At 35.3% G+C, this 15,055-nt stretch overlaps 1 protein-coding gene across 1 annotated transcript; it reads right to left on the bottom strand.

The window, feature by feature from the left end:
- Positions 1-2,056: 2,056 nt before the first annotated feature.
- Positions 2,057-7,469, bottom strand: A4GNT (alpha-1,4-N-acetylglucosaminyltransferase). Its single transcript, XM_051990619.1, has 2 exons — positions 7,038-7,469; positions 2,057-2,677 (listed from the first exon to the last, which is right to left on the bottom strand). The coding sequence occupies exons 1-2, from the start codon at positions 7,449-7,451 to the stop codon at positions 2,057-2,059; spliced, it is 1,035 nt and encodes a 344-aa protein (XP_051846579.1). The 5' UTR covers positions 7,452-7,469.
- Positions 7,470-15,055: the final 7,586 nt, after the last annotated feature.

Genomic DNA, 15,055 nt, shown 5'->3' on the forward strand with positions numbered 1-15,055 from the left:
ACTCAATTTTGGTCCTATATCTTATAGGAAATTGCTGATCTACTGAATTGTCAGTTTTTTTTTCCTTCTTCAAATTTTCTTATACTTACTTATCTATGTAAATAATCAGTGTATAAATACAGCAAGACCAAAGGAGGCCCAAGTAATAGGAATAATGAATCTTCTGAGATGGTTGCATGTATTCAAATTTACATAGAGCATTTCCATTGAGCTGGAACCAATTACTATGTTTTGCATAACTGCAACTACAAATAGTACAATTCAAAATACATGTAACCATTTTAGAGGATTCATTATTTATACTAATAGTTTAGCTATATGTTAACACAATTTATCCATACTCTCTAGTCCTTCCTCATACCTTCTTTCCTTTTCTAGTATCATTGATAATTGGAAACTTCCATGCTAGAAATTTTCATCTTCCATGGTACCTCCCTGCCTGTGTCATCAAGGAAGACACAGAAAAAAGTCAATTTATTTATAGGCGGGTACTGCTTTTGATTCTACTTTTTCAGGGTTATTATATAACAATATCTTGAATATAACAGGTTGTAGTAGTACAAAAATTTCTGATTTTTGGGAGGCTGGTTTCTTGAAACAGAGTGTTCTTACTTTGGATATAACCCCTTCTCCTGCCTGTATTTCCCCTCTTTTTTTTCTGGAACTATATATGTCTGGAATCATCTATGTGTTCCAGGATGGAATATGATCAAAATATCATTGGATTCTTTTATATAATTAAATAAAACCATAACAAAATTTAGAATATAGAAATATAGAAAATAAAATGTGTAATTGTGAAGAAGAGAAAGGTTATTGGAAAAGCAGAATAAATTACTAAAAGCAAAAGAAATAGATTTGAACACAGAAGAATTTTAAAAGATCTTGTGCAAAAACAACAAAAAATATGGACATAATAAAAGACTAGAAAAAAAATCTTTGTTACTGAAACATTTGATGGAAGTCTGACATTCAGAATCTATATGTAAATGACACAAATTTATTAGGGCTTACCGCTTTTCTAATGGATTAAAAGGATATGAAAAGACAATTTTTGAAAAGGAAGAAATATGAATTGTAAATATTCCCTTGAAAAATTGTTCATATTCTCTATTAATCAGAGAACTGTAAATTAAAACAACTTTGAGGTAGCAATTTATATCATCAAATTGACCAAAATAATTTATAAATTATTTAAATCTAATATTAACAGGACTGAGGGGAAATAGATATTTTCATTTTTTTGGTTGGAACTATAAATTTAGGCAATATTTTAATATAAGAATTCTAGCAGCATTCAAGTTACAAAACTGATTATACCTCTTGACCTAATGAAATCACTATGGGGTAATCCCATAGTTTAAAGACATTATTAAAAGAAAAAAGACCTCTCTATACAACAATACTCATTACTTCTAAATTTGTAAAAACACAAAAAACAAACTGAAAGCAGCCTTTGGATCATTAATTCAGAGCTGGAAGGATCCTAGACATCATCTAATTCAATACTCTCATTTTATATAGATGAGAAATTTAAGGGTCAGAAAGTTGTGACTTGCTCAGTTTGTTTAGTAGAAATCAATTAAGTGTATCAAGTTCAAGTCCTCTGATTTGAAACTCAACATTCTTCCTACTGCATCCCACTGTTTATGTTTAACGATTGGAGAAGGCCCAAATAAATTGTGGTATAACAATAAAATGTGTAATTAAAAAAGAATATAAAACTATATGGAAAGAAATATACAAAGTGGTACCAAGTGAAGAAAACATTTTAAAAAACAGAGAAAATATAATAATGAAAAACTTCTCAATAATTGGAGGTATCCAAAATTAAAAAGTTCTTCCCTTAGAGATAGTGAGTTCCCTCTCATTGGAGCTCTTTAAGCAAAAATTCGATTTTGACTTAAAATAGCATGTCATGAGTGACTATTTCTCTTCTAGTCTAGGCAAAATAGCAATACTCAAAAAAAAAGATAAAAAGTATTTTAAAGAAAGGCAGTATCTAACTTAATACACTTACTGAACCATAAGAATCAAAAATGTCTCTTATTTATTGCTATTTGGAGGGTGGGGTGCTTTTTGCTTCTCCTTGATCTATTCTTTCTTTGCCTTGAATGAGATTTTTGTAGGTTATGGGGCAGTACCTTCGATAAAGATTTTCTGCCAATGTGTTGCTCCCTCGAATTACAGCCCTTTTTTCCTGGTTCATGTAGTTCCATAAATGCAAGGCATAGGAGTCATTGAAACTTGGTTCTACATCCCAGACCTCATAGTAACGTTTCCATTCTGGGTATGAAATGGGATAAAATCTCTGGGGATGTAAAAAAGATAAATTTGGACACCTGAGGTCTTTTACCTCCTGAAAATCTGTAAGATTACATGATAGCCTCAGCATTCTTGTCATTAGTTCAGGACCCTGGTTGCCCCAAATGTCCCCATTATAATGCTCAATAAAATTTTCCATACAATCCCAAATGAAAGGGTGATGATGGTGGAACCCAAAAACCCCATTGCTAGAGAATTTAGAAGCTTGTGCTGCCAGAAAATTATCTTCTGGAATGGGTCTGATGGAAATTATATCAGTGTCCATGTAGATTCCACCATATCTCCAGATGAAAGCAAGTCTACAAGCATCAGAGCTGATGTGGATCCAACTTCTTTCTGCACTGGAATTGACCTACAGGAATAGATAGAAATCAGTCTTCTGAAAAAAGCAAACAAATCCAAAGTAAAATGTGGGGTAAAAACAAATGAAGTAGATAAAGAAGTAGAAACAAAAGACAAAGGTAAAGCAGTTTGGTGATATTATATTTAGTAGCCTAGTCCCAAAATCTGATTTTGTGAGGCACAGTTTCTATGATTGTTAGTCAAGTCCCCTAGAGTTTGGTTCCTAATTGATGCTGAGAATTGACCTTTTATCTGTAGAATAAAAGAATTCCAGAATCTGTTCTTAGCCTTTTAAAAGAAAAACAAATAAAGACAACTTAAGGTCGATGTTATAGCATCATAAAAACAATAGTAAGATTAAAAACAAAAGGGAGATGATCTAGTATAAATGATTAGATTATGGGATGATCATGAAGGCTAGATTATTAGAACCATACTTTTAATAGTGGAAAATTTACTTTGTATTGATTTTTAAGTTCACTACATATATTAAGTGAGTAAATAGGACTTTACACTTTTCATTTTAAGCCAAAAAGGGGAAAAAATCGATTTAAGTGAGTTTCACTAGGCAATTCTAGATAATTTGTACATATGGATTGTATATCCTATGCTTTAAAGTATTAAGTATAAAAAGTATTGTTGTTTTTAAATCTTCAAAAATTTAAAGGAGTTTTGCTTTGTTTTGTTTGCTATACATTATCATTATATTTTATGTGAAAATTTCTACAAAAATCCTTTTGCTTTGGTAAGAAGAGCTTTAAAAATACATCTTTAAAAATATCAGTGAAAGTAAATTCCAAATGTGATGCAGTGTGGGTAGCACTTGTAATATGGACTAAATGAAGTTGTTCTTTTTGTTATAATTCCTTCTATTTCAGAGTTGCAAGAATCTATAAAATTAGAAATCATTGGAGAGAGATTTTTTTATCATAGGATATCTTTTTTGCTTAAGTAATTTACATGATATTACATGTATTTATTCAATAAATAATTCATATAGTAAAGAAAAACAAATAAAACAAAACTAAATGACCAAGTTCAGAGTATCATTATTACAATGGCAACTTCTGAAGAATCAAAGAATTCAAAGAAAACAATTCTTATATTTGGAAAAATCATCTCATCTAAATCTTTCATTGAAGACACTAGATCTATGTAATTTGCCCAAGAAGAGATGACCCATACTTATTATTGCTGTTTGTCCTTCATTCTTGAAGATAACCAATGACATCACAAGTATCATGCCTTTACTTGCATATGATTTGAATTTAAAAGAAGTCGAGCTGTGTAAAGTTGTCAGCTACACTCTTCCAGGGTCATCAGAATCCAGAGGCAAGAAATGACAAGATGACTGGTGAAGTTCTAGGATACAGTGGGTAACCTTAGGTTTTCTAAATTAAAGTCTTTCCCATGTTTTAGTTTGTCTGTGCAAATCCATTAAACCCAGCAGTCACCAACAGTTTGCTGAACCCATGACAATGATCTCTGGGAGATCTACACTGCAGTGGAATTGGGATGCATGAGCATTTGCCATCCTCAATTATCATCTCTATCAAAATATTTATTTGATAATACTTCTTTTAGTTGTTTAGTCAGGTTGTAACTCTCAAAATTGCAAGGCTTCATACAACCCAGCACTCTGAGGTTATCATCATATCATAATGGCCAATGTTTTGTTGCCTCTTATAGATTTACCCTAAAGGGGCAATATAACCTCTTATAACCTGTTTCCTTATTGCAAAAATAATTTTAAAAATACTTAAAATATCTACTTCAAAGATTGTTGTGAATCTTAATTGAGATGATCTATTTAAATCACTTTGCACATTTTAGAACCACATATAAATATCTGTTGTTATTATCATTACCATTTCTCTCCCCCTCCCCTTTTTTTTTATTGATGGCAATTATAGAAATGACAGTAGAAATTCAAGAGGCAGTCATGTGACTCAGTGGCTAAAATTCTAGACTAAATTCTGCCTCAGATACTAACCACTGTGTGATAGTGGGCAAATCACTTAACCTTTCCAAGCCTCAGCTTCCTCATCTTAAAGTAGGGACAATAATAGTACCTACCTCCCAGGATTGCTACAAGAATCAAAAGAAAGAACATATGTAAAGCATTATGCAAATCCTAAAGTTATTTATCAGTCTAAAAATTATTGTCAGTCATGCTATTATTAAATCCTAGAAAGCAAGAAAATGGTGAGCCTGAAATTCAATATTATGATGTATAGTTATGTCCTATTAGAAAATGCGTGGATAATATTTGTTTGGCAGATGAGATACCTGATTGAAATGTTTCTTGTTTCTTATGCATAATTAGTAGCAAAGAGAGATTCAAATTTCCAAGTTCCCTTAGCATCAAGAATTTCTTAATCATTTCTTAGTCTGAGCTGATATCACATAGCATTATTCTTTGATACTTCCTAAATAGTCTGATTTAAATTATTTCTAAGATACAAATATATCATCCTCAAAAAGGATGAAAAATAAACAATAGCAGCAATTACAAAAGGTAAGAATTACAACACATTTCATTGACCTGAGAGGGCTATAGAAATTCTTTCCAGATTCTGGCAGTCATGAGAGAGAGAGACAGAGACAGAGACAGAGGGGAGGGGGGAAGGGAGGGAGATTGGAAAAGAGGAAGGAAGGAAGGCAGAAGGAGAGGAAGAAGAAGAGGGAAAGGAAGAGGGAGAGAGGGAGAGACTAAAAGAAAACAAACTAAAGAAAAAAAGTGTTTGCCTCTTTTCCTTTCCTTTCCTTTCCCATTTGAGTAACTGAAAAAAAATAAACTCTGCCTGCCATATATGCCATATAGAATATATTTGATGATGGATATGGCAGTAACAGAGAGGGGTTGACCAAAAAAAAAAGGAGAGAGCAGTCATTTCCTCTTCGTCTTATGGCAGATCAGTGACATAGAGAGATTGCAGGGCTCTATTAAAGATTTGCCATTCAGGACCCAGAAATGAAAAGATTGACTGATTATACTGCAGAGCCATTAGGAGTGAAGAAAGAAGAGGAAAGGAAAATTGAATGAGTGGGGATAAAAAGAGGATAAAGAGGGAGAAAGAGACAGAGATAGAGAGAGACAGTGTGGGAAGGAAGGAGAGAGGGAAGGAGGGAGAAGTAAAGAAAGGAGAGAGAGGAAGAGAGAGAGAGAGGGATTCCCCTACTCTTTTCTCTCCTTCTTTCCTATCTTTAAGCACTAGGAAAAAGAAAGCTGCAGTCCTATATAGGACTCATGAGGAAGAGACAGTCAAAGGTAGCTTCAGAGGCAGTACCTTAAGCAACTCTGGGAGATGTACAAGTGAATGAAAGATTGGCCAATAAGGATCCAATTCTGGGAGCCATCCCATCCAGTGAAACTGCTTCTGAAAGTGACTAATGATGTGAAATGGAAGGGCCTTGCTCTCCATGAAGTATATGTAGGTTTTTTGACTATTTCTAGTTCATTAACCTCATGATGGAAAAGCTTTTGATTGGCTGTTGAATCTGAACTGAGTGTGCATTTAAAAAGCTACTAATCAGCTACAGCAAACCTCTCTCTCTCTGGTGATGTTTGTGGTAAGAACAGTTATCAATCCACAGGTGGAAAGAGAGACAACAAGTTGTGGGAATGGTTTTCTGTTTCCAGTTACTTATCTCCTCAACCAGGGCCCACATGTGACCACATGTAACAATGGCAATCCTGCATCTTTGCCTCTCTGTGTTTCTTCTGTGTCTTTCCTACTCTTAGGTGAAGGCATATTGGAGATAAAACAATGAGATCTCAAAAGGTATGGCGATGTGAATCCAGGCTAGAGTTTGCTACTAGTACAGCCCCAAAGAACTACTTGTTGCACCAAGTCAATCAAAATAGCAACTGAGACTGTTTTCTGGAATAACTTGGCCTATATGTATTTGAAAGTAAACTCGGCTGGACAAATACTTTACTATAAATGCTTTAAATCTAAACTCATTCTCCTTAGGGATTGAGCTTTTGGCAGAGGGGAGAATGTGTTTGTGGTTCAAAGTAATGTGTTTGTATTTCCATTTTTGCTACATTTTCTTGAGTATTATCCCTGTTCTTGAAAATTTTATTAATTTGTTAATTGATTCTGGGATACTAATCACCTGTTCAATCAATCATGTGAGTGTAATACTAACAGTAAATAGTGATTAGTACTGAAACAACACTCCATAATGGAGTTTCAAGACATTAGAAAACTGGCCCAATCCTTCAGGGGCACCCATAAACTAGAGAAAAAGATGTCGCCTTACTCAGAGATCAGTGAGAGAAAAAATTCTCCCAGATGTTTCAATGTCTAAAGAGAGGGTCTTTGACACAAGAATTTTATTTTCTTTTTTACTTGAACACTTACTTGAGTATACCATAAAGAGAGAGGTGTCTCCTTTAGCAAAGTTTCCATATCGAGAGGGGAAAAGAAGACATTCTCAATTGCCGACAAGAGGGAAAAACCTGGGTAAGTAGCATTTAAGAGCAAATGAGTAGAATTGTTATCCAGTCCTTTCATTAAAAAAATAATAGATCTTTCAGGATATATTCTAGCAGCAGACTCAACAGCACATGAAACTAAAGGAGAAGGCTCCAGCCGATCAGTTGTCTCCAGGAATACAATGCTTTTTTTATGTCTCAAAATGTTCTCGGGTCTCATCATTGTCTTATATGCTGGTATGCAGGAGAAGAAACATCTGGGTTTCATGGTCATTTCATACAGGAATCCACAGGCAAACAGGAAAAAGATAGAAAGGGAGATCCGAAACTCCTTCAGCATTGTTTTTTCTTTATAGACCTTTTTCTTTAAAATGAGAAAACAAATTGAAAAATGAAAATTATTTTAAGTACTGGGCTAGAAATCATAAACATCACAATCATCTGAGAAGCAGCATGGAGAAATGGATAGATTATAGGACTTTAAATTAGGAAAAATAGAGCTTAAATCCTACCATTCAAGGCCTATGTGTAACACATGAAGGAGAAGGAGAGGGAAAGGGAAAAGGGGAGAAAATGGAGAGAGAAGGGGAAAGATAAGAAAGAGACAGAGACACAGAGAGACACACAGACACAAAACACAGAAATAGTCAGCAGAGAGACAGAGACAGGGAGAGACAGAAATAGAGACAAAGAGGAAGAGGAAGAGAGAAAGGAAGAGAGAGAGAGAAAGAAAGGGAGGAAGGGAGAATGAAGGATAGGGAAAGATGGTAAAGAACAGCGAGGGAAGGGAAAAAAGGGAGGGAGGAAGAGACAGAAATAGAGAGACAGAGCGAAAAGAAATAGAGAGACAAAAACAGAAACAGAGACAAGAGAGAAAGAGATGGAGAGAGACAGAGACAGAGACAGACAGACATGGAGAAAGACCTTAAGCAAATCACTAAACCTTACTAACCTTTAGTTTCCCCATCCATAAAATTAAAGAGGTCTACTAGATAACTTCTAAAGTAATTTGCAGCTCTAAATGTATGTTCCTACACTCTAATACTCTCTCAAGGGAGAGCATTATATATTTATGATCTTCAAAATTTCTAACTGATTCAATGTAGTAAAGAAATTCTCACATTTGAATTCTTTAAAATCTTTTGGTACAGGAGTAACTTACAACTGTTGAATAATGTATGCATCCATTTAAGAGTAGGCCTTCACTACACACCTCATATATTGGCTAAGATGACAGGAAATGTTAATGACAACTCTTGGAAGGGTAGTGGGAAAACTGGGACACAAATACATTTTTTGTGGAATTGTGAAATGATCCAACTCTTCTGGAGAGCAATTTGAAACTATGCCCAAAGGGCTATCAAACTGTGCATACTTTGATCCAGCATTCCATACTGTGTCTATATCCCAAAGAGATATTAAAGAAGAGAAAGGGACCCACATGTGCAAAAATGCTTGTAGAAGCCTTTTATGTAGTGGTTAGAAACTGGAAACGGAGTGGAGGCCCATCAGTTGGAGAATGGCTGGATAAACTGTGGTATATGAATGTTATGGAATATTATTGTTCTATAAGAAATGATCAGCAGGATGATTTCAGAGAGGCCTGGAGAGACTCACATTAACTGATGCTGAGTGAAATGAGCAGAACCAGGAGATCATTATACTCAGCAACAACAAGATTATATGAAGATTAATTCTGATGGATGTGGCTCTTTTTAACAATAAGATGATTGAGGCCAGTTCCAATTATCTTGTGATGAAAGGAGCCATTTACACCCAGGGAGAGGTCTGTGGGAAATGAGTGTGGTTTACAAGATAGCATTTTCACCTTTTTTCTTGTTGTTTGCTTGCTTTTTGTTTTCTTTCTCATTTTTTTTTTGATTTGATTTTTCTTGTGTTGCACGTTAATTGTAGAACTATGCATAGGAGAATTGCACATGTTTAACATGTATTGGATAACTTGCCATCTAGGGGAGGAGTTAAGGAGAAGAAGGGGGAAATTTGGAACACAAGGTTTTGCAAGGGTTGATGCTGAATAATTATCCATACATATGTTTTGAAAATAAAAAGCCTTAATAAAAAAATTGCATATATTTAACCTATATCAAATTGTTTGCTGTTTTGGAGAGGGCAGAAGGAGGGAAAAGAGAAAGAAAAATTTGGAACACAAGGTTTTGCAAAGGTAAATGTTGAAAATTATCTTTACATGTATTTGGAAAAATAAAAGACCAAAGCTGATGAATTGTTTATACCTTTTTTTTCCCCTTTTAAGCCAGTTATATATTGAATTAAATATATTGAATGTAGAGTACTACATGTGGATTCAGGAAGACCTGAGTTCAAAGATAGTTTCAAACACTTCCTAGCTCTGTGACCCTGGACAAAATCACTTAACCTCCATTTCCAGTCTCTTCAACTATAAAAAAACAAACAAACAAACAAAAATGAGGATAACAATAACACTTACTTCTCATAGCTGCTGTAAGGATCAAATGAGATAATATTTATGAAAAACATTTAGCACAGTGTCCAGCACATAATAGACTTTATACAAATATTTATTCCTTTTCCCTTTCCTTTCTACTTTTCTTCCCCCTTCTAACTGCTATACTGTACTCCAAAGAGATTATAAACAGAAAGATGTATTGATAGAATTATTTGTGAAAAGAAGATGTTAGAGCCAAAATATCATAGAATGGATGAGACAAGTAGGCTATGCTAATGTCATATAATATTACTACAATATAAAGCCCACTTGTTGATACTACAAAAAAGGCGACATGCATATAGAGTTGAACTCTATAATTTGTAAAGTCCCTTCTGACTCTGAAACATTATAATGTTATTGCTTAAAATATGATATATTGGAAAGAGCACTGGATTTGGAATTAAGAGATCTGTATTTGAATTCTGTCTCTGACCCTAGCAATAGAATCCAGGACAAGCTCTCTGAGCGCGTTTCTTTTTCTATAAAATAGAAATAATAACACTTGGTCTCTCTACCTCAGAGCTGTGAGAGGGAGAATGCTTTGTGAACCTTAAAGTGCTATATAAATGCTATATAAATATGAGATATTATTCTTATCTAGGAAAGCTTACTTAAAAAAAAATAAGATCCAAGGTGCTAGTTATTGTTTCCTTTCCACTATGATTTTTATGAAACCTACTAATTTATCATGTAAGAGAACAAGCAAAAAATATTATTTTCTACAATGCTAGTGTGATAGAACCAATTGTAATTATTTAATTTTCTATGGCAAAAGATACTGTAAATTTAAGATACCTTTCCACCACTTGGTGGCAGCATATCATTGTTGAAAGGGTCTTTTCAGCTAAGAGAGATCTGAAATGAGGAAAATGACAATTTTCACTATGGAAATTGGGACAGCTGGGCCTAAGGGATGCTCATTTAACATTTTTTAACTAAATTAAATTACTTTCCTTATTCTGTTGCAAAGCTACAAGTCTACGGACCTGAATAATTTATGCTTTTTCCACTCTTAATTTTTTTTAAACTAAAAACAAAAAAATTTTTAAAAATAAAAACCTTTTCATATTTGGTCTCTTTCTTATTCTACCAGGTCCCCAACTCACATTATAAAAATATCACTTGTTAGAAGTAATAAAAATGAAAGAATAAGGGGCAGATAGATGGCAGCGCAGTGGATAGAGTGCTGACCCTAGAGTCAGGAGGAACTCTCAGACACTTAACACTTCCTAACTGTGTGACCCTGAACAAGTCACTCAATTCCAACTACCTCACAATCTATTGATGTTACTATTGGACATCAATTGCAAACCCTTTTCTTCTTTTTTTCCCCTAGTAAAAAAGACTAATAAAAATCTTACCACTTACTTGGGACCATATCTTTCCTTTAAAATGTCTAAATAGTGTCATTTTCTAATTCATTTCAACAAAGATGTATTAAGCTCTCACTACACGTGGAACTGAAATAAGGCCAGTTCAAAATTTAATTACCATCTTATGATATCACCAGAAAATTTCAAGCAATGTGAGTTTATTTGGGGAGGGAACATCACAGAGGGGACTACTGTATTGGGACAAAGGTTGGACTCAGTAGTCTTCTGAGTCACTTTCTACAGGACCCATAATGAAAATGCTACCCATCTTATTACAGAAAGAGAATGGACTTATATGTTTGATATGAACATTGTGGAAATTTGCTTTGCTTGACTGTGTATACTTGTTACTTTTTTTTTTTTTTTTACCAATAACAAGGAGAAAGGAGAGAAAGTGAGAAAATCTATTTTTGTTAGTTGAAAAAAAATTTTAAATGTTTAAAAATAAGAGCATTAGGAAAGATATTAATAAGAATCACAATTATAATCAGTACGGCAGATTGGGTCTTCTGGAGGACTCTTACCACTGGTTCAAGATACCATGCAAAGATTTCTTTGCCTACCAAGATCAAGTTCTACTGTATCCTTATTAAACTTCTTTGCTGAGATGTGGCTAAGTAAATCTCCTTTTAACTTTTCACAGACTATGAATGCTTCATTCTATGCCATCATCAAACATGAACAAATTGTATACCAGCATGAATCACCTCAAATGCTTGATATAAACTATAGAATTCAGGGGTCCTCAAACTACGGCTGTGGGCCAGATGCAGCAGCTGAGGACGTTTATTCTCCTCACCCAGGGCTATGAAGTTTCTTTATTTAAAGGCCCACAAAACAAAGTTTTTGTTTTTACTATAGTCCGGCCCTCCAACAGTCTGAGGGACAGTGAACTGGCCCCCTATTTTAAAAGTTTGAGGACCCCTGCATAGATCAAGTGTTGGGGTGGGAGGGAGGTAAGAGAATTGCATATTCAGAGGACAGGGAGATCATAAAGCTGGCTTCCTAATCCGATACTAGATTCAATCAGCACTGTGGAACCATACTACTTTTTGGAAGTCCTCTCAGAGACAAGAAGGAGGTCCTAATTAACTCAGTGAGTGCTTGAAGAGGCTGCTAAGGAGTATTTAAGGGGGGAGGAAGGGAAAGCACCAAGAAAACCATTCTGTAGTTGTTGGCTGCTCTATGAAAGTTGGACTGCCAATTTAATAAGACTATAAAGTAAAATGGCCCAGCAATTTGATAATGAAAAACAGAACTTGATTTTTCATTAACGCTTAAGAAGCAGCTAATGGAGTTGTGCCCAAGTAACTTAAAGTAAAATCTGGACAGATTGAAGTCATTAATTCATTGTATAATATGGTCTCTCATAAAAAAGTTTTGCTGCAATACACTGAAATCAGAGCTATGAGATAAGAGAATCTGAAGAGAAATAAAGATGATAACTGGGAAATCCCACCTCTTATAGAAAAGCCCCAGACTTCTCTTACTACTACTCTTAAGAGAAGGGTGATTTCCTTCATGAGAGATCAGGAGATAGGAGGGTTTCACCATCATGGAATTACCAAGAAAACCCCAAATGGACTCATGAAGCATCTATATGATCCATACAATTGAATGATAATAATAATTTGGATTAGTTAAAGGAAGCTACAAAGGGTAGAACATGGAAGGAGGTACATGATCATATGGCTATTGATTAGCAGACTCAAACTTATTCTGAGCTAGAAGAGTACCATTTTGGGAGTTGAGGTGGTTGAGGGCCACTTGAGTGGGGTGGGTATTCCAGCTAACACTAGGTAGGAATGAGAATCATATCATCCTATATCCAGCACAACATGATAACACTAGCTCACCTATTGGCAGTGGACCTACTTCCCAAGCTCTACACTCCTTACTTGGCATATTTCTTTGAAACACAAACAACTGTCTGTATTGAGAAGAATCAATAAAATTCCTCCATTGATTATTGCACAAAAGAGGAGAGCCTTTAATTGTGGAGTTATATATTCTACAGAGCCCAGATCACTTGCCCTGATCCATGATCACCACCCAGAAATCAATGTAGATTAAAATCTCTACTCTCTCTCCCTGCTTCTTAATATGTCAACCATGTAGCCTGGGATTCAGTTCTCAAGAGGAATTGTCAGGATTCACTAGAGTATTGCATTTTACTTGGGTTAATACTGCTGAAGTACAGTTGCATACATCTCTCTCAAAGCAGATAGAGAAGACAACAATAAATCATTTGGCATTTGGCAAGAGCTAGGTTCTTATGGGTGAAGTGTCATTGGGTTAGAAGAGTGTTAGAATTATTACAAGGTGCTAAGTCACTGGAATTGATAGAGACAATAATTATCTAATTTAGCATGGTACTTAACAGTTCTCTAGTTCAGAGTTCACACTTTTCACACCTTTAAGATTCACACCTTTAAGAAAGCATATATAGCTAGGAACCTCAACCAGGATGCACTTCAGGAGATTCAGAGCCAGGATTCAGTCGAGGAGATTCACAAGTCAGAAAACACAAGCCTACTCTCTAGGTGAAGTCAGATTCATTCCATTTTCCACCTTTGTGCTGGCTGGAGGCTGAAGTTGGAGAGGCAAAAGACTAATAGCAAGAGCTCTTGGAACCAAGGAGAGGAATAGGCCTCTAAGAAAGCTAACTAGGTCCAAGGAAGGACACAAGACTTGGAAAGAGAAAATAAAGGATGTGAACTTTAATTCCTGGCTGCATTTGAGGTGATTATTACTCTGAACTGAAAGGAAGGCTGCCTCCAGAAGCCCCCCAAGAAACCCTGCTCCCAGAGAACATTATATTTTAGAGAAGAACACTACAAAAGAGGAGGAATGAATTCTTGGGTGCCAGCATATTTGTAGGTCTTTCAACAACTTCTAAGCAAGTCATTGTTTGAAAATTAAATGGCAATCTTTGGATGTTTTAAAACCATCCTTTGTAGCTAACATCTAATAATATTGGGTCCCCAGAGAGGTAAAATATATTGCCAAAGATGAAGATAAATGGAGGATTTCAGTATACCATTTCTCCCTTACAATACTCCCTTGCATTACTTGTGTGGAAAGCAGAAGGCATCTGGCAGCTTATAGTGGTCAACAGAAAGCTGAACAAAGTCATTATGCTCAATCACTTCAGCTGTTCCTAATCTTATCAATGTTATTGAACAGACCCAGGATAAGTGGTTTGGAGTTAGCAACCTTGCCAAAGTTTTTGTCTATGCCTGCAGTTAGGACTAGTCAGGAGCAGTTTGCTTTTACCTGGAATGGAAGCCTTTCTCGGGGCTACCTGAAGTCTCTCAAGATCATATTACAGTGACCAAAGACCTGAAAAATGCTTCCTTTTTGAAGATACTGGGCACCACAACACTGATGACTTAATATTGACCCAATCAGACTTATATACTAAATGATAATCCAGAAAAGGAACAAGATAGGAGGAAAACCAGGAGAGAGTAGTATCCCAAAAACCTAGAGAGAAAAGAATATCAAGGAAGAGAGGATGAAAATGTCAAAAGCTGCAGAGAGATCAAGAATGAAGATTGAAAAAAGGCCACTGGATTTGGCAACTAAGATATCATTAGTAACTGTGGAGAGAACAGTTTTGATTTGGAAGCTGGATTGCAAGGGGTCAACAAGAGAGTGGAAGAGAAAATGGAGAAGCACCTATTATAAATGGCCTTTTTGAGGAATTTAGCTAAAAAAAGAGCAGAAAAAATATAGGACAGTAAAGAGAATGGAGGAATAAAGTGAGGTGTTTTTTAAGAGAGGGAGAGCTGGATTTGTTTGTTGGCAGTAAGGAATGGGCTAGTAGGCAGAGAAAGAATGAAAATAAGTGAAAGAATAGGCAAGACAGAGGGGACAATCTATTGGAGGAGAAGGAGTGGAATGGTAAGTCTTGACAACCAGAAAGTTCCAGTCAGGTAGCTGTAATTATATACCAGAAACTGTCTCTGAGACTATATGACTAGAATTACATACCAAAAGTTCACTATTTTCTTTAAACTGAGAGGACTAATCCCTATACTACAAATACAACCCCAAAATAGCCCTATGAGTTCAACAAAT

Source organism: Antechinus flavipes, chromosome 3 (assembly GCF_016432865.1).
Source record: "Antechinus flavipes isolate AdamAnt ecotype Samford, QLD, Australia chromosome 3, AdamAnt_v2, whole genome shotgun sequence".
Classification (NCBI taxonomy): Eukaryota; Metazoa; Chordata; class Mammalia; order Dasyuromorphia; family Dasyuridae; genus Antechinus; species Antechinus flavipes.